Source organism: Arachis duranensis, chromosome 4 (assembly GCF_000817695.3).
Source record: "Arachis duranensis cultivar V14167 chromosome 4, aradu.V14167.gnm2.J7QH, whole genome shotgun sequence".
NCBI classification, from domain to species: domain Eukaryota; kingdom Viridiplantae; phylum Streptophyta; class Magnoliopsida; order Fabales; family Fabaceae; genus Arachis; species Arachis duranensis.
In genome coordinates, this window is record NC_029775.3 from 71,097,482 (window position 1) to 71,117,121 (window position 19,640).

Genomic DNA, 19,640 nt, shown 5'->3' on the forward strand with positions numbered 1-19,640 from the left:
AAGTGGATTTATGCATCAATTACTTACTCATGTAAACCCTAGTAGCTAGTCTAGTATAAATAGGATAATTTACTATTGTATTAGACATCTTTGGTCTCAGTTTTATTTTATTCTTCATCTGAGGAGACTATTGATGACGTTTTGGGGGGCTGGCCATTCGGCCATGCCTGAACCTTTCACTTATGCATTTTCAACGGTGGAGTTTCTACACTTCATAGATTAAGGGTGTGGAGCTCTGCTGTACCTCAAGTTTCAATGCAATCACTATTATTTTCTATCCAATTCGAATTATTCCTATTCTAAGATATTCGTTGCACTTCAACTTGATGAATGTGATGATCCGTGACACTCATCATCATTCTCACCTATGAACGCGCATGATTGACAACCACTTCCGTTCTACCCTAGACCGGGTGCATATCTCTTGGATTCCTTAATCAGAATCTTCGTGGTATAGGCTAGAATTGATGGCGACATTCATGGGAATCCGGAAGGTCTAACCTTGTCTGTGGTATTCCGAGTAGGATTCCAGAATTGAATGACTGTGATGAGCTTCAAACTCCTGAAGGCTGGGCGTTAGTGACAGACACAAAAGAATCAAGGATTCTATTCCAACCTGATTGAGAACCGACAGATGATTAGCCGTGCTGTGACAGAGCATTTGGACCTTTTTCACTGAGAGGATAGGATGTAGCCATTGACAACGGTGATGCCCTACATACAGCTTGCCATGGAAAGGAGTAAGAAGGATTGGATAAAAGCAGTAGGAAAGCAGAGATTCAAGAGGAGCACAGCATCTCCATACACCTATCTGAAATTCCCATCATTGGATTACATGAGTAACTTTATCTTTATTTTATGTTTATTTACTATTATTTGATTTTCCAAATTCCATAATTTATTTAAATCCGCCTGACTGAGATACAAGATGACCATAGCTTGCTTCATACCAACAATCTCTGTGGGATCGACCCTTACTCACATAAGGTTTATTACTTGGACGACCCAGTACACTTGCTGGTTAGTTGAACGGAGTTGTGACCACACATAGTAAAGAGCTATTATGTCGAATTAAATTTCATACAAGTACAAAGAGTATGAATCACAATTTCGTTCACCATCAGGCATGCATTCATAGGTTGAGAATAGTGATGAATGTCACGGATCATCACATTCATCATGTTGAAATGCAAGTGGATATCTTAGAATAAGAATAAGCATGAATTGAATAGAAAACAATAGTAATTGCATTAATACTCGAGGAACAGCAGAGCTCCACACCCTTAATCTATGGTGTGTAGAAACTCCACCGTTGAAAATACATAAGTGAAAATAGGGTACGCATGGTCAAGAGGCCACCCTCCCCAAAATGTGATCAAGAGATCAAAAGATGATCAAAAGATGAAAATACAATAGTCAGAGGTCCTATTTATAATGAAACTAGCTACTAGGGTTTACAGAAATAGGTAAATGATGCAGAAATCTACTTTCAGGCCCACTTGGTGTGTGCTTGGGCTGAGCATTGAGCTTTACATGTGTAGAGGTCTTCCTTGGAGTTAAACGCCAGCTTTTATGCCAGTTCTGGCGTTTTGACTTCAGAATAGGGCAGAGAAGGGGCGTTTGAACGCCAGTTTGCATCGTCAAAACTCCAGCAAAGTATGGACTATTATATATTGTTGGAAATCCCTGGATATCTACTTTCTAACGCAATTAATAGCGCGCCATTTGGAGTTTTGTAGCGCCAGAAAATCCACTTCTAGTGCAGGGAGGTCAGAATCCAACAGCATCAGTAGTCCTTTGTCAGCCTTTGAATCAGATTTTTGCTCATGTCCCTCAATTTCTGCCAGAAAATATCTGAAATCACAGAAAAACACACAAACTCAGAGTAAAGTCAAGAAATATGATTTTTTCATAAAAACTAATAAAAATATCCCAAAAAGAAGCTAGATCCTACTAAAAACTACCTAAAAACAATGCCAAAAAGCGTATAAATTATCCGCTCATCATAACACCAAACTTAAATTGTTGCTTATCCCCAAGCAACTGAAAACAAAATAGGATAAAAAGAAGAGAATATACAATGAATCCCACAGTATCAATGAAACTTAGTTCTAATTAGATGAGCGGGGCTTGTAGCTTTTTGCTTCTGAACAGTTTTGGCATCTCACTTTTTCCTTTGAAATTCAGAATGATTGGCATCTATAGGAACTTAGAATTTCAGATAGTGTTCTTGATCTCCTAGTTCAGTATGTTGATTCTTGAACACAGTTACTTTATGAGTCTTGGCCGTGGCCCTAAGCACTTTGTTTTCCAGTATTACTACCGGATACATAAATGCCACAGACACATAACTGGGTGAACCTTTTCATATTGTGACTCAGCGTTGCTAAAGTCCCCAGTTAGAGGTGACCAGAGTTCTTAAGCACACTCTTTTGCTTTGAATCACGACTTTAAGCACTCAGTCTCAAGTTTTTCACTTGGACCTTCATGACACAAGCACATGGTTAGGGACAGCTTGATTTAGCCACTTAGGCCTGGATTTTATTCCTTTAGGCCCTCCTATCCACTGATGCTCAAAGTCTTGGATCCTTTTTACCCTTGCCTTTTGGTTTAAAGGGCTATTGGCTTTTTCTGCTTGCTTTTTCTTTTTCTTTTCTCTCTTTTTTTTTTTCTTTTCGCCATTTTCTTCACTGCTTTTTCTTGCTTCAAGAACCAATTTCATGATTTTTCAGATTATCAATAACATTTCTCTTTGTTCATCATTCTTTCAAGAGCCAACAATTTTAACACTCATAAACAAGAAGATAAAAAATATGCACTATTCAAGCATTCATTCAGAGAACAAAAAGTATTGCCACCACATCAAAATAATTAAACTAGTTTCAAGATAAAATTTGAAATCCTAGTACTTCTTGTTCTTTTGTAGTTAAGCACCTTTTTTCATGTAAGAGAGGTGAATGATTCATGGAATTATTCATAGCTTTAAGACATAGACACTAGACACTAATGATCATGTAGTGAAGACACAAACATAGATAGAACATACAGCATAAAAATCGAAAATAGGAAATATATAGACAAGAAGATTAAGGAATGAGTCCACCTTAGTGAGGGTGACGCCTTCCGCTTGAAGGCCCAATGGTGCTCTTGAGCTCCTTTATGTCTCTTTCTTGTCTTTGTTGCTCCATCCCTAGTGATTTTGGTGCTCCTATCTTAAGTTTCTCCCAATAGTTGTGTGGAGGAAAATGTATCCCCTAAGGTATCTCAAGGATTTCTTGATGATGGAATTCCTCATGCTCTTGTTGAGGTCCATGAGTGGGCTCTCTTGATGTGTAGTCAAATGCTCTATTACTGGGCTATGGACCCTTGAGATGAATCTCTCCATCTCCCATGACTCGAAGGTGGAAGCTTTTGTCTTCCCTTTCCTCTTTCTAGAGGTTTCTCCGGCCTTAGGTGCCATAAATGGTTATGAAAAAACAAAAAGCATTACTTTTACCACACCAAAATTAAAATGTTTGCTCGTCTCCGAGCAAAAGAAGAAAGAAAGATGTAGAAGAAGAAGAAAATAGAAGAGATAGAGGGTGTATAGACTTTTTGGGGAAGAGTGTTGTAGAAAGGTGTGAAGAGGAGAGACAGTGAATTGAGGTTGGTGGGGATCCTGTGGGGTCCACAGATCCTGAAGAGCCAAGGAATTCTTCATCCCTGCTCCAATTGGGCGTTCACAATGCCTTAGAGTGCAATTCTGGCGTTTAAACGCCAATCTGCTACCTTGTTCTAGCGTTTAAACGCCAGTTTTCCTTCCTGTTCTGGCATCTAAACGCCAGTTTGTTACCCAGTTTTGGCATTTAAATGCTAGTCTGGTGCCCTATTCTGGCGTTTAAACGCCCAGAAAGGTGCCAGATTGGGCGTTTAAACACCCATTTTGCTACTCTTACTGGCGTTTAAACACCAGTAAGTCCTTCCTCCAGGGTGTGTTATTTTCAATGCTGTTTTTTATTTTTTTCTTTATTTTTGTAATTGTCTTTGTGACTTCACATGATCATCAACCTAAAAGAAAATAAAATAATATAGATAAAATTAGAATAAAACTGGGTTGCCTCCCAATAAGCGCTTCTTTAATGTCAATAGCTTGACAGTGAGCTCTCATAGAGCCTCATAGATGATCAGAGTGTGGTTGAGATCTCTTAACACCAAACTTAGAGTTTGGCTGTGGTCTCCCAACACCAAACTTAGAGTTTGAATGTGGGGGCTTTGTTTGACTCTGTATTGGGAGAAGCTCTTCATGCTTACACTCCATGGTTACAAATGGAGAACCTTGAGTCTTTACTACAAGGCATTCTTCATTCACATGAAGGATCAACTCTCCTCTGTCAACATCAATCACAGCTCTTGCTGTGGCTAGGAAGGGTCTTCCAAGGATGATAGATTCATCCTCATCCCTCCTAGTGTTTAGCATTATGAAATCCGCAGGAAAGTAAAGGCCTTCAACCTTTACTAGCATGTCCTCTACTAGTCCATAAGCCTTTTTTATAGACTTATCTGCCATCTCTATTGAGAATTTAGCAGCTTGTACCTCAAAGATTCTCAGTTTCTCCATTACAGAGAGTGGCATCATGTTTATCCCTGACCCCAGGTCACACAAAGCTTTCTCAAAGGTCATGGTGCCTATGGTACAGGGTATTAAGAATTTACTAGGATCCTATTTCTTTTGAGGTAAATTTTACTGAACCAATGTATTCAGTTCATTGGTGAGCAAGGGAGGTTCATCCTCCCAGGTCTCATTACCAAACAGCTTTGCATTCAGCTTCATGATTGCTCCTAAATATCGAGCAACTTGCCCTTCAACAATGTCTTCATCTTCTTTAGAAGATAAATAATCATCAGAGCTCGTGAATGGTAAAAGGAGGTCCAAGGGAATCTCTATGGTCTCTGTATGAGCCTCAGATTCCTTTGATTCCTCATTAGGGTATTCCTTACTGACCATTGGACGTTCCCTAAGGTCTTCCTCATTGGGATTCATGTCCTCCTCCTCCTTCTCAGGTTTGGCCATTTTGATTACATCAATGGCCTTGCACTCTCCTTTGGGATTCTCTTTTGTATTAATTGGGAGAGTGCTAGGAGGAGTGTCAGGAACCCTTTTACTCAGCTGTCCCACTTGTGCCTCCAAGTTTCTAATGGAGGATCTTGTTTCAGTCATGAAACTAAGAGTGGCCTTAGATAGATCAGAGACTATGTTTGCTAAGCTAGAAGGATTCTGCTTAGAATGCTCTGTCTGTTGCTGAGATGATGATTGATGAGTGGATATTCTATACGCTTTTTGGGGATAATTTCATGTAGTTTTTAATATGTTTTAGTTATTTTTTAGTATATTTTTATTATTTTTTAGGCAAAATTCATATTTCTGGACTTTACTATGAGTTTGTGTGTTTTTTTGTGATTTCAGGTATTTTCTGGCTGAAATTTAGGGAGCTGAGCAAAAAATCTGATTCAAGCTGAAAAAGGACTGCTGATGCTGTTGGATTATGACCTCCCTGCACTCGGAATGGATTTTTTGGAGCTACAAGAGTCGCTCTCAATTGGGTTGGAAAGTCGACATCTAGGGCTTTCTAGAAATATATAATAGTCCATACCTTTCTCAAAGATAAATGACGTAAACTGGCGTTTAACGCCAGTTTCATGTTCCATCCTGGCGTTAAACGCCAGAAACAGGTTGCAAATTGGAGTTAAACGCCCAAAACAGGTTACAACCTGGCTTTTAACTCCAGAAACAGCCCAGGCACATGAAATGCTCAACTCTCAGCCCCAGCACACACCAAGTGGGCCCCAGAAGTGGATTTATGCACTATCTATCTTAGTTTACTCATTTTCTGTAAACCTAGGTTACTAGTTTAGTATTTAAACAACTTTTAGAGATTTATTCTGTACCTCATGACATATTAGATCTGAACTTTATACTCTTTGACGGCATGAGTCTCTAAACTCCATTGTTGGGGGTGAGGAGCTCTGCTGTGTCTCGATGAATTAATGCAATTATTTCTGTTTTCTATTCAAACACGCTTGTTTCTATCTAAGATATTCATTCGCACTTCCATATGAAGAAGGTGATAATCCATGACACTCATCACCATTCTCAACCTATGAACACGTGCCTGACAACTACCTTTGTTCTACATTAGATTGGATTAGTATCTCTTGGATTCCTTAATCAGAGTCTTCGTGGTATAAGCTAGAATCCATTGGCAGCATTCTTGAGAATTCGGAAAGTCTAAACCTTGTCTGTGGTATTCCGGGTAGGATTCAGGGATTGAATGACTGTGACGAGCTTCAAACTCACAAGGGTTGGGCGTAGTGACAAACGCAAAAGAATCAATGGATCCTTTTCCAGTATGAGTGAGAACCGAAAGATGATTAGTCGTGCGGTGACAGCGCACCTGGACCATTTTCACTGAGAGGACAGATGGTAGCCATTAACAATGGTGATCCACCAACACACAGCTTGCCATAGGAGGAACCTTGCGTGCATGAAAAGAAGACAGGAGAAAGCAGAGATTCAGAAGACAAAGCATCTCCAAAACTCCAACACATTATCCATTACTGCGTAACAAATACTCATTTCATGCTCTTTCACTTTTTACAATTGAAACTAAAGAACTCTATTGGTATCCTGACTAAGAATAATAAGATAACTATAGCTTGCTTCAAGCCGGCAATCTTCGTGGGATCGATCCTTACTCACGTTAGGTATTACTTGGACGACCCAGTGCACTTGCTGGTTAGTTGTGCGGAATTACATAGTGTGAGTGTAATTTTTGTGCACCAATGATGGGAAAGGTTTTCTATTGCTAAACCTGTTTCTTCCATCATTGTTATTATTGAAGCCTTGCTTCTGTTGATCCTTCCATGAAAAATTCGGATGATTTTTCCATGAAGGATTATAGGTGTTGCCAAAGGCTTCACCCATGTAATTCACCTCTGCCATTGCAGGGTTCTCAGGATCATAAGCTTCTTCTTCAGAAGATTCTTCTTTAGTACTGTTGGATGCATTTTGCAATCCATTCAGACTCTGAGATATCATATTGACTTGTTGGGTCAATATTTTGTTCTGAGCCAATATGGCATTCAGAGCATCAATTTCAAGAACTCCTCTCTTTTGAGGCATCTAATTACTCACAGGATTCCTCTCAGAGGTATATATGAACTAGTTATTTGCAACCATTTCAATAAGTTCCTGAGCTTCTGCAGGCATTTTCTTTAGGTGAATAGATCCACCTGTAGAGTGGTCTAGTAACATCTTGGAAAATTCAGACAGACCATCATAGAATATATCTAATGTGGTCCATTCTTGAAGCATGTTAGAAGGACACTTTTTGGTCAGTTGCTTGTATCTTTTCCAAGCTTCATAGAGGGACTCACCATCTTTTTGTCTGAAGGTCTGAACATCCACTCTAAGCTTGCTCAGCTTTTGAGGAGGAAAGAATTTGGCTAAGAAAGCCGTGACCAGCTTATTCCAAGAGTCCAGGCTATCTCTAGGTTGTAAGTCCAACCATGTTCTAGCTCTGTCTCTTACAGCAAAAGGGAAAAGCATAAGCTTGTAGACTTCAGGATCAACTCTATTGGTCTTAATAGTGTCACAGATCTGCAAGAACTTAGTTAAAAACTGATAAGGGTCTTCTGGTGGATGTCCATGAAACTTGCAGTTCTGTTGTAGTAGAGAAACTAATTAAGGCTTTAGCTCAAAATTGTTTGCTCCTATGGCAGGGATTGAGATGCTTCTTCCATAGAAGTTGGAAATTGGTGTAGTAAAATCACCAAGCATCTTCCTTGCGTTGTTGTTTGGTTCGGCCATAATTTTTTCTTTTGCTGCTTCCTTTTCAAAAATTTCAATGAGGTCATCTTCGGAGTTTTGTGCTTTAGCTGCTCTTAGCTTCTTCTTCAGAGTCCTTTCAGGTTCAGGATCATCTTCAACAAGTATGCCTTTATCATTGTTCCTGCTCATATGAAAGAGAAGAAAACAAAGAAAATATGGAATCCTCTATATCACAGCATAGAGATTCCTTAAGGTGTCAGAGGAAAACAAGAATGGAAGGATGAGGTAGGTAAGGAAGAATTCAAACACACAAAGAGAGATGGAGTTCGAATTGACAATGGAGGAGGAATGTTAGTGTTTAAATAGAAAAAGATAAGAGGGGGAAGAATTTTTAAAAACAAAAAGAATAAAATTTAAAATAAATTTTTGAAAAATTGGTTGTAGTTTTGAAAAAGATAAGAAATAGTAAAACAAACAAAAAGTCAATTAGTTAGTTGAAAAAAATTTGAAAATCAATTTTGAAAAGATAAGAAGTTAGAAAAGATTTTGAAATTGATTTTGAAATAGATATGATTTGAAAAAGATATGTTTGAAAAGATATGATTGAAATTTATTTTGAAGAAGATTTGAAAAGGAAATTAAAAAGATTTGATATGTTTGAAAAGATATGATTTTGAAAAAGATATGATTGAAAAAATTTGATTTGAAAAAGATTTGATTTTGAAAAAAGATGAAGATTTGAAAAAAAGATTTGATTTGAAAACAAAATTCCTCTCCTTGTGTCATCCTGGCGTTAAACGCCCAGGAGCTGTATGTTTTGGGCATTTAACGCCCAATTGCTGCATGGTTTGGGCGTTGAAATGCCCAGCCAGGTACCATGGCTGGCGTTTAAACGCCAGTTTTTCTTCTTCACTGGGCGTTTTGAACACCCATCTTTTTCTCTGTAATTCCTCTGCTTTATGTTCTTGGATCTTCATTTTGCTAAATCCTTTATTCAAGAAGATATATTTTCAATTTTAAAAAACAACAAAATGAGTCAAAACATATAATTCTTGGATCAAAACACAAGATATATGCAAGAACATTATGAGCGTCAAGATGAACACCAAGAACAATCTTGAAGATCAAGAGGAACATCAAGAACTCAGTTTTCTTAATGAAAGAAAACATGGAGGATACCAAACTTAGAGCTTTCTTATGTTTGGGCCATATGAATGCAAGAATGCATGTGTAGAACATCATGCAGTGCAAATCAATAAATCATGAAGATCAAACAAGGCAATTCATCAAGAACGACTTGAAGATCATCAAGAACATAATGTATGTGTTTCAAAAATTGCAAGACTATTAAAATCATGCAATTGACACCAAACCTAAAATTTGGCCCTAGATTCAAACAAAAACCATGAAATATTTTTGAGTTTTTATGATTTTACGAATTTTTTTGGATTTTTCAAAAATTAATTTTGGAAAAACGAAAACAAATAAATAAAAAAAACTTTTGAATGATTTTTGAAAGCTTTTTGAAAATAAAATAAGAAGAAAATTACCTAATCTGAGCAACAAGATGAACCGTCAAATGTCCAAACTCGAACAATCCCCGGCAACGGTGCCAAAAACTTGGTGCACGAAATTGTGATACACAATGGCGCCAACAACTTGTACGCACAATTGTAATCTCACTCTTTTTCACAACTTCGCACAACTAACCAGCAAGTGCACCGGGTCGTCCAAGTAATAAACCTTACGTGAGTAAGGGTCGATCCCATGGAGATTGTCGGCTTGAAGCAAGCTATGGTCACCTTGTAAATCTCAGTCAGGCAGATTCAAATGGGTATGGAGTTTTAATAATTAAAAAGATAAATAAAACATACAGTAAAGATAGAGATACTTATGTAATTCATTGGTGAGAATTTCAGATAAGTGCATAGAGATGCTTTGTTCCTGTTGAATCTCTGCTTTCCTACTGCCTTCATCCAATCCTTCATACTCCTTTCCATGGCAAGCTATATGTTGGGTTTCACTGGCGTCAATGGCTACCTCCTGTCCTCTCAGTGAAAATGGTCCAAATGCGCTGTCACCACACGGCTAATCATCTGTCGGTTCTCGATCATGTTGGAATAGAATCCAGTGATCCTTTTGCATCTGTCACTACGCCCAACACTCGCAAGTTTGAAGCTCGTCACATTCATCTCTTCCCAGATCCTACTCGTAATACCACAAACAAGGTTTAGACTTTCCGGATCTCAGGAATGGCCACCAATAATTCTAGCTTATACCACGAAGACTCCGATCTTTTCGGAATGGAGGCTAAGAGATATATGCTCGATTTAAGGTAGAACGGAAGTAGTTGTCAGGCATGCGTTCATAGGTTGAGAATAGTGATGAGTGTCATAGATCATCACATTCATCATGTTGAAGTGTAAGCGGATATCTTAGAATAAGAATAAGCATGAATTGAATAGAAATCAGTAGTAATTGCATTAATACTCGAGGAACGGCAGAGCTCCACACCCTTAATCTATGGTGTGTAGAAACTCCACCGTTAAAAATACATAAGTGAAAATAGGGTAGGCAAGGCCGAGAGGCCAGCCTCCCCAAAATGTGATCAAGAGATCAAAAGATGATCAAAAGATGAAAATACAATAGTCAAAGGTCCTATTTATAATGAAACTAGCTACTAGGGTTTACAGAAATAGGTAAATGATGCAGAAATCTACTTCCGGACCCATTTGGTGTGTGCTTGGGCTGAGCATTGAGCTTTACACGTGTAGAGGTCTTCCTTGGAGTTAAACGCCAGCTTTTATGCCAGTTTTGGCGTTTTGACTTCAGAATAGGACAGAGAAGGGGCGTTTGAATGCCAATTTGCATCTTCAAAACTCAGACAAAGTATGAACTATTATATATTGCTGGAAATCCCTGGATGTCTACTTTCCAATGCAATTAAGAGCGTGCCATTTGGAGTTATGTAGCTCCAGAAAATCCACTTCAAGTGCAGGGAGGTCAGAATCCAACAACATCAGCAGTCTTTTGTCAGCCTCTGAATCAGATTTTTGCTCAGGTCCCTCAGTTTCAGCCAAAAAATACCTAAAATCACAGAAAAACACACAAACTCATAGTAAAATCCAGAAATATGAATTTTTCATAAAAACTAATAAAAACATCCCAAAAAGTAGCTAGATCCTACTAAAAACTACCTAAAAATAATGCCAAAAAGCGTATAAATTATCCGCTCATCAATTACTCTACTGGAGGCTCAGTACAACTCATGAAGACAGCTGAGGAGGCTCAAAATCTCATTGACACTGTAACGAAAAACCAATACTTCTATGGTCATCAGAGGCAACGCCAACTAGCTCAAAGGAAAGGTGTATTTGGAGCTTGAAGGTGGGGACACTATTTTAGCTCAAAACAAGGTGATGCACCAACAAATCCAGCAGCAAATGGAGATGATGTCCAAGAGGATTGATGGCCTCCAAGTTGTAGCAGTGAATACAAGTCAACCATCACCCATATGGGGGCAAAATGAAGAAAACCAAGAGGATCAGCAGTAGGAACAAGTTCAATATTTGCACAACCAAGGTTCTGGATCAAATGACTTTCATGGAGATAATTACAACTCTTCCTGGAGAAACCATCTAAATCTGAGATGGGGAGACAACCAGAATTAAAACCATCAGCCATGGAAAAGAAATTCAAACCAAAACAACTCAAGAAACATAAACAACCAAAACCATCAGCAAACTAACCAAAACCAATATAGAAAACCACAAAACAACTACCCCAATTCAAACTTCTATCCACCCAATAATCTATCAACTAACCAAAACACTTTTCATCCACCCTCAACATCCTATAATCAGCCATAACCACCTCAAAACTCTCAATGAAACTCCAACTTGGAGATAATAATGGAAAGGATGATGAAGCACCAAGAGCTAACAAGCAAGAACCATGAAGCCTCAATGAAAAATCTAGAAAGGCAAATTAGTCAACTGTCCAAACAAGCAGTGATTGAGAGACCAACAAGCTCACTCCCAAGTGATACCATTCCGAACCCCAAAGAAGAATGCAAAGCCATCCAATTAAGGAGTGGAAGAACCTTGGTGAAAGACAAGGAAACTTACAAGAAGCCTATAGACAATGACAAGGCTAGCAGTAAGAAAGATGAAGCCAGCAACGAGGAAAAAGACAAACAAGATCAGGAGAAGCTCAAAGAGAAAGATGAGTAGCAACAAGCTTCAAGGAAAGGGAAGCAAGTAATGGAGGAATCATCACAAGAACAAAGGAAGATGGTGAAGGCATACACACCTCCTTTGCCGTATCCTCAAAGGCTGCAAAAAGAGCTCAAGGACCAATAATTTCCCAAGTTCCTTGAGGTCTTTAAAAAGCTGGAAATTAACATTCCCCTTGCTGAAGCATTAGAGCAGATGCCTCTATATGCAAAGTTCTTGAAGGAGCTCATCAACAAAAAGAGAAGCTGGCATGAGAAGGAAACCGTCATGCTCACTGAAGAATGTAGTGTAGTAATTCAAAGGGGTATTCCACCAAAGCTTAAAGATCCAGGGAGTTTTGTAGTTTCATGCACCATAGGCAAGATGACCTTAGAGAAAGCTCTCTGCGATCTAGGTGCTAGCATCAACTTGATGCCCCTCTCAATGATGAGAAAGCTTGCCATAGAAGAAAACAAACCTACCAGGATGTCACTTGTAATGGCCGATAGATCAATCAAGACACCCAATGGAATTGTGGAAAATCTATTAGTGAAGGTTGGAGAGTTTATCTTCCTTGTAGACTTTGTGATCTTGGACACATAAGAAGAGGGAAACAACTCAATTATCCTGGGAAGACCATTCCTAGCCACAGCAAGAGCTATTATTGATGTAGAAAAGGGAGAAATGATCTTTAGGGTGCACAATGATCATCAATGTTTTCAAATCAATGTAATATTCCACTAAGCAAGAGAACTACATGAGAGTGGATATGATAGAAGGTTTGGTAGAAGAAATGCTAGAAGCCAATTATCATGAGCAACAAGAAGAAGAAATGGAGGAAAAACTACTGGAAGATGATAACCAAGAGGAACAAGAAGAGGAAATAGAGGCGGAACAAGAGTTCATAGAAAAGGAAGTGGTAGAGAACTCCATAGAAGGCAAGGAAAAGGAAAAGCCAAAACAAGAGTTAAAGCCTCTTCCCCCTCATCTCAAATACGTGTTTCTTAGAGAAGCAGAGGCCCTGCCAGTTATCATAAACTCCTCCTTGAACATGGAAGAGGAAACAAAGCTGAATGAAGTGTTAAAAGCTCACAAGACAGCCTTAGGTTGGACAATTGAGGATATCAAAGGCATCATTCCTACCATTTTTATGCATAAAATTCTATTAGAGGAAGATTCAAAGCCTGTGGTTCAACTCCAAAGAAGACATAACCCAACCATGATTGAGGTGGTTCAAAAAGAAGTGATGAAGCTATGGAATGCTGGTATAATCTTTCCTATCTCTGACAGCTCATGGGTGAGTCCAGTTCAAGTTGTACCAAAGAAGGGAGGAATGTCAGTCATCTCCAATGAGAAGAATGAGTTAATTCCCACAAGGACAGTGACTGGATAGAGGATTTGCATAGATTATAGAAGACTGAATGATGCTACAAGGAAATATCACTTCCCCCTCCCCTTCATTGATCAGATATTGGAAACATTTGCAGGCCATGCTTATTATTGCTTCCTGAATGGGTATTTCGGGTATAATCAGATAGTGGTGGATCCCAAGGACCAAGAAAAGACCTCCTTCACATGTCCATTTGGAGTTTTCGCCTACAAAAGGATTCCATTTGGGCTATGCAATGCCCTAGCCACCTTTCAAAGGTGTATGCTTTCCATTTTCACTGACATGGTGAAAAAATGTTTAGAAGTCTTCATGGATGATTTTTTGTCTTTGGCAATTCATTTAACACTTGCTTGCATCATTTAACTCTTGTTTTGAAAAGATGCCAAGAAACTAACCTGGTATTGAATTGGGAGAAATGTCATTTCATGGTTCTTGAAGGGATAGTTCTTGGGCATAAAGTTTCAAGCAAAGGTATAGAAGTTGACAAAGCTAAAATAGAAATCATTGAAAAGCTTCCTATACCTGTTAATGTGAAAGCAGTAAGGAGTTTTCTTGGGCATGTTGGTTTTTACAGGAAGTTCATCAAGGATTTTTCAAAAATAGCAAAACCATTAAGCAATTTGCTAATGATTGATAACCTTTTTATCTTTGATGACAATTGCAAGCATGCCTTTGAATCTTTAAAGAGAAAACTCATTACAGCACTAATTATCACACCCCCTGATTGGAATTACCTTTTGAACTTATGTGTGATGCAAGTGACTTTGCAATTGGTGCTGTGTTGGGGCAAAAGAAAGACAAGCTGCACCATGTCATATATTATGCTAGCAAGGTGTTAAATGAAGCACAGAAAAATTATACCACCACTGAGAAAGAGCTTTTGGCAATTGTATATGCATTTGATAAATTTAGACAATACTTGATTGGTTCAAAGGTTATAGTGTATACTGACCATGCTGCTCTCAAGTATCTAATGTCTAAACAGGATTCAAAGCCAAGGCTTATTAGGTGGTTGCTGCTGCTACAAGAATTCGACATTGAAGTGAGAGATAGGAAAGGGAGTGAGAATTAAGTAGCAAATCATTTGTCAAGAGTGCCACAAGAGGCCAATCAAGATATACCACAGTAAGTGAATGAAAAATTCCCTGATGAGCATCTTTTCCAAGTCCAGCAAGCACCATGGTTTGCTGACATCGCAAATTACAAAGTGGGAAGAAAAATCCCTCAAGAACTCTCCAGGCAAAAAGTGGAAAAGCTACTCAATGAAGCCAATAAGATTTTGTGGGATGAACCATTTTTGTTCAAAAGATGCCCAAATGGAATGATTAGGAGGTGTGTCCCTGAAACTGAGATGAGAGACATATTGTGGCATTGTCATGGTTCAGCCTATGGTGGACACTTTGGACCAAAGAGAACAACTGCCAAAGTGCTATAAAGTGGATTATAGTGGCCAACTACATTAAAGGATGCCAGAGAGTTCGTTCATCAGTGTAATGAGTGCCAAAGAACTGGAGGACTATCAAGAAGGAATGAGGTGCCTCAAAATTTCATTCTTGAAGTGGAGCTATTTGATCTTTGGGGCATTGATTTCATGGGCCCTTTTCCTCCTTCTTACTCTTTCAAATACATTCTAGTAGCAGTGGAGTATGTCTCAAAGTGGGTGGAAGCCATAGCCACAACCACAAGTGATGCACATATTGTCCTTCAATTCCTTAAGAAGCACATTTTTACTAGATATGGAGTGCCCAAAGGTCTTGTCAGTGATGGTGGTAGTCATTTTTGCAACAAGCAGATGGAGAAACTCCATCATAAATATGGAGTGATTCATAAAGTAGCCACACCATACCACCCTCAGACTAATGGCCAAGTTGAGTTGGCAAATAGGGATTTAAAGAAGATCTCAGAGAAAATAGTACGAAGCACAAGAAAAGATTGGGCCAGAAAATTAGAAGATGCTCTCTGGGCATATAGAACATCGTTTAAAACTTCTATAGGAAGATCCCCATTTCAGCTAATCTATGGAAAATCATGCCACCTTCATGTGGAGCTAAAACACAAAGCTTACTGGGCCACTAAGCTCCTGAATTTTGATCCTCAAGCAGCAGGAGAAAAAAGGTTGTTGCAACTCAATGAGCTAGAGGAATTCAGATTGGAAGCTTATGAAAATGCAAAGATATACAAGGAAAGAGCTAAAAAGTGGCATGATAAGAAGATCTTGAAAAGAGAGTTCTAACCAGGGCAGCAAGTACTCCTATATAACTCCAGGCTCAAGATTTTCCCAGGCAAACTCAAATCTAAATGGACTGGCCCCTATTTGATCACAAAGGTTCTCCCTTATGGAAGCCTTGAACTTTTGGATGAGGCTACAAAGGACACAATCACAGCAAATGGCCACAGAGCAAAACATTATTTGGTAGGCCCTCGGAATAAAGAGAAGGAGGTTCAAGAATTAAGTTGAGCAAGAATGAGGAATGTCAAGCTAGTGACATTAAAAGAGTGCTTGTTAGGAGGCAACCCAACCAGAGGTAGTTTTCTTTTCCTAACTATTTCAATAAAAAGGTTGAGTGGCTTTTTCTGTATTGCAAGGAGCTAAGTTTAGTGTTGCACACCAAAATAATTTAAGGGAGAATAAAGGATGCTAAGTTTGGTGTTCCACCAAAAATCTCATTTGAAAACACATTGTTACCTTCTGCATAAATAGTTGCTAGCTCCAAGCAATCAGAGAAACTACTTAGCCATTGTCTGTTTACTAGTTTTTAGTTTTGTGACCTTCAACAAAGGCACAAGGTTTCACATAAATGGTTGACTTGTTGCATAAGAAATATTGGCAAGGAACTAAGTTTGGTGTTCACACACCAAAGTAAGTTCAAAAGCCTACAAAAAAATTCTGCATATTAACCAATTGCCTAAGGGCTTAGGAAACAAGCAACTTCTAAGGATTGTGCCCAAGGAGGTACAACAAAGAGAAATAATGATGACAGAAGAGAAGCTGAGAGACATTCCCATGTTGTATTGACACTTAGTCCTTTTTGCTGTGTTTTAACTTGGAGATTCCTATATGTCTTGCTGAAGTGTTCAATTAGGTGTAAATGGAGATGTTTGCTAAGAATGTTAGCCTGCATTGTGCTTGTTATCAATCATTTGCTTAAATTTTGTTTTGTTCCCCTCTGCATAAATAAAAGAAAAATGTTTGAAACAGAAAATGATTGTCCAATTTTGTAGGAATTAGAATGAAATTCAGTGGTGGTACTTGTTTAATTTAATAATTAGATCAATAATAAAAGCTGCATAATAAAATGTTCCTTGAAGTGTGAATTAGGTTGCTGCTATAAAGCGCTTTATTAATGAATATCCCATGAGAATGGATCAAAGTAAGAAAGAAAAAGAAAAGTAAAGCCAAGAATTGGCAAAGAAATAAATAATAAGCCAAAACAAGAGTTAAAGCCTCTTCCCCCTCATCTCAAATACGTGTTTCTTGGAGAAGCAGAGGCTCTGCCAGTGATCATAAACTCCTCCTTGAACATGGAAGAGGAAACAAAGCTGATTGAAGTGTTAAAAGCTCACAAGACAGCCTTAGGTTGGACAATTGAGGATATCAAAGGCATCAGCCCTGCCATTTGTATGCATAAAATTCTATTGGAGGATGATTCAAAGACTGTGGTTCAACCCCAAAGAAGAGTTAACCCAACCATGAAGGAGGTGGTTCAAAAATAAGTGATGAAGCTATGAAATGCTAGTATAATCTTTCCTATCTCTGACAGCTCATGGGTGAGTCCGGTTTAAGTTGTACCAAAGAAGGGAGGAATGTCAATCATTTCCAATGAGAAGAATGAGTTAATTCCCACAAGGACAGTGACTGGATGGAGGATGTGCATAGATTATAGAAGACTGAATGATGCTACAAGGAAATATCACTTCTCCCTCCCCTTCATTGATCAGATGGTGGAAAGATTGGTAGGCCATGCTTATTATTGATTTTTGGATGGGTATTCCGGGTATAATCAGATAGTGATGGATTCCAAGGACCAAGAAAAGACCTCCTTCACATGTCCATTTGGAGTTTTTGCCTACAGAAGGATGCCATTTGAGCTATTCAATGCCCCAGCCACTGAAGGAGTTTTCGATTCATACCCCATAAAATTTTTTATTATGAGTTCACTCTTTTGGCAAGTGCACCAAAATTATCTTCAAGTAATAACCCACAGTAGAGTGGGATCATATCCACAGAGATTGGTAAATTTGAATAGTTTTAATCAATTGATGAATTAGTCAAGTGGGACAGATAGATTGTAATTGCAGAATTATAAATGGCACAAATGTAAATAGCTAAACTGTAAAGGAAAGCAATAAAGTGCGTAAATGGAAATGGCAGAATGTAAAGTGCAGAATCATAAATGACTTAATTGTAAATGGGAATGGGAAATTGCAGAATGTAAAAGCAAGCTATAAAGAAAGTGGTAGATAAGAATGGGGAAATTCATTGAGATCAGGAGATGTTGTCTCTTTGGATCAATTCCAGCTTATATCCTCTTCAATCATGCAACTCATTGATCTCTTGGCAATCATGATTGATTGAGCCCCAATCCCTTGGTGTCTCAATCTCTCAGATCTTGATCAATAGCCAATTCCTTGGTCTAATTGTTCATGAAGAGAGATATGCTTGATCCCTGATTATACCACACATCCTCATAGGTCCAAGTAGAGGGAGGATTATATGTCACCATATCCAAACACCAAGACCCAGATCCTACTCAAGTGTGAGAAAGGATTTCAAGCAAGGTTTCATGTTTCCTTTTCCAAGGTTCCCATGAAACCTATTTTTGCATTCAATTTCTTTTCCAAGATAATTGAACACTAAGCATGGAAAACAAAATTCCTTTTAGAAAATCAAAGATAAGATGAAGAGAATAAGAATTTCACTATCATCAATCCATCAAGTACAACAGATCTCCCTCTCTCAATGAGAGGGAATTTATACTCATAGCTTAAAGAAAATTACTCCAAAGTAAAGAAGATGATGAAGTGTAAAAGTGGATCTCAAACTTAGCTCCCTAACTGCTTAACCCCTTTTTTAGTACTTCTTAGGGGTATTTATACTACTCCTAGCTCTCAAAATAAAAGTATTACAAAAGTGAAAAAGGAAAATTATAATTTGGAGGGAAAAGAAACTCAATAAGCGTGACTTCCCAGCTGGCGTGTGGCTGGCGCTTTAGTGGCGTGCCACATGCTCCTCCAATTATGGCTTGGCGTGCCATGCCCAGTCTCTCAAGTGGCACGCTCTTCTTCAATAACATCCCTGGCATGCCACACCTTCGAGCTCAAGTGGCACGCCTAGGGTCTTTTAATAACCATGCAGCCTGGCGTGCCACGCCTTCGAGCTTAAGTGGCACGCCCTAGCCTTTTTCTTCTTCTTTTTGCCTCTAGAGACTTGAACTAGCGTGGCACGCTCTGGGTCTGGCATGCCACGCCCTTGCTGCACGTTTGATCAAGCTCTCTCGAAAGTTGAACTAGTGTGGCACGCCCAGGGTCTGGCATGCCATGCCCTTTGTAAGCAAGTGATTCTTTTGTTTGGCGTGCCACGCCACGAACACAAGTGGCACGCCACAATGGCTTTTTCTTCCTAAATGACACTGGCATGCCATGCTTGGGGTTCAAGTGTCACGCCCAAATGAGGAATAGTGGATGGCATACCACGCCCTCGACGCCAAGTGGCACGCCCATGTGTTTGGCCTCCCTCATCCTCTCTGGAAACTTGTACTAACGTGCCACGCCCATGATCTTGCCTTGGTTCCAGTACCTGGCATGCCAATCCCCAGCACTCAAGTGGCACGCCATAGTGAGATTCTTGGACTGGCATGCTACACCTTCGATACCAAGTGGCACGCCCATACATTTGTGGATTTCTCAAGTTTGGCGTGCCATGCCTGGTTGCTTGGTGCACGAAATTGTGATCATCAATGGCGCCATCAACATGGTACGCTCAATTGCAATCTCAACTCTTTATCACAACTTCGCACAACTAACCAGCAAGTGCACTGGGTCGTCCAAGTAATAAACCTTACACGAGTAAGGGTCGATCCCACGGAGATTGTTGGTATGAAGTAAGCTATGGTCATTTTGTAAATCTCAATCAGGCAGATTCAAATGGTTATGGATGATTTATGAATAAATCATAAAATAAAGATAGAGATACTTATGTAATTCATTGGTGAGAATTTCAGATAAGCGT

The 19,640-nt window shown here is 39.0% G+C and overlaps 1 protein-coding gene across 1 annotated transcript; it reads left to right on the forward strand.

Annotated features, from left to right (window-relative positions):
• The first annotated feature begins 12,237 nt into the window (after positions 1-12,237).
• LOC107484684 (uncharacterized) lies at positions 12,238-12,624 on the forward strand. Its single transcript, XM_016105229.1, has one exon. The coding sequence runs from the start codon at positions 12,238-12,240 to the stop codon at positions 12,622-12,624; it is 387 nt and encodes a 128-aa protein (XP_015960715.1).
• The last annotated feature ends 7,016 nt before the right edge of the window (positions 12,625-19,640 follow it).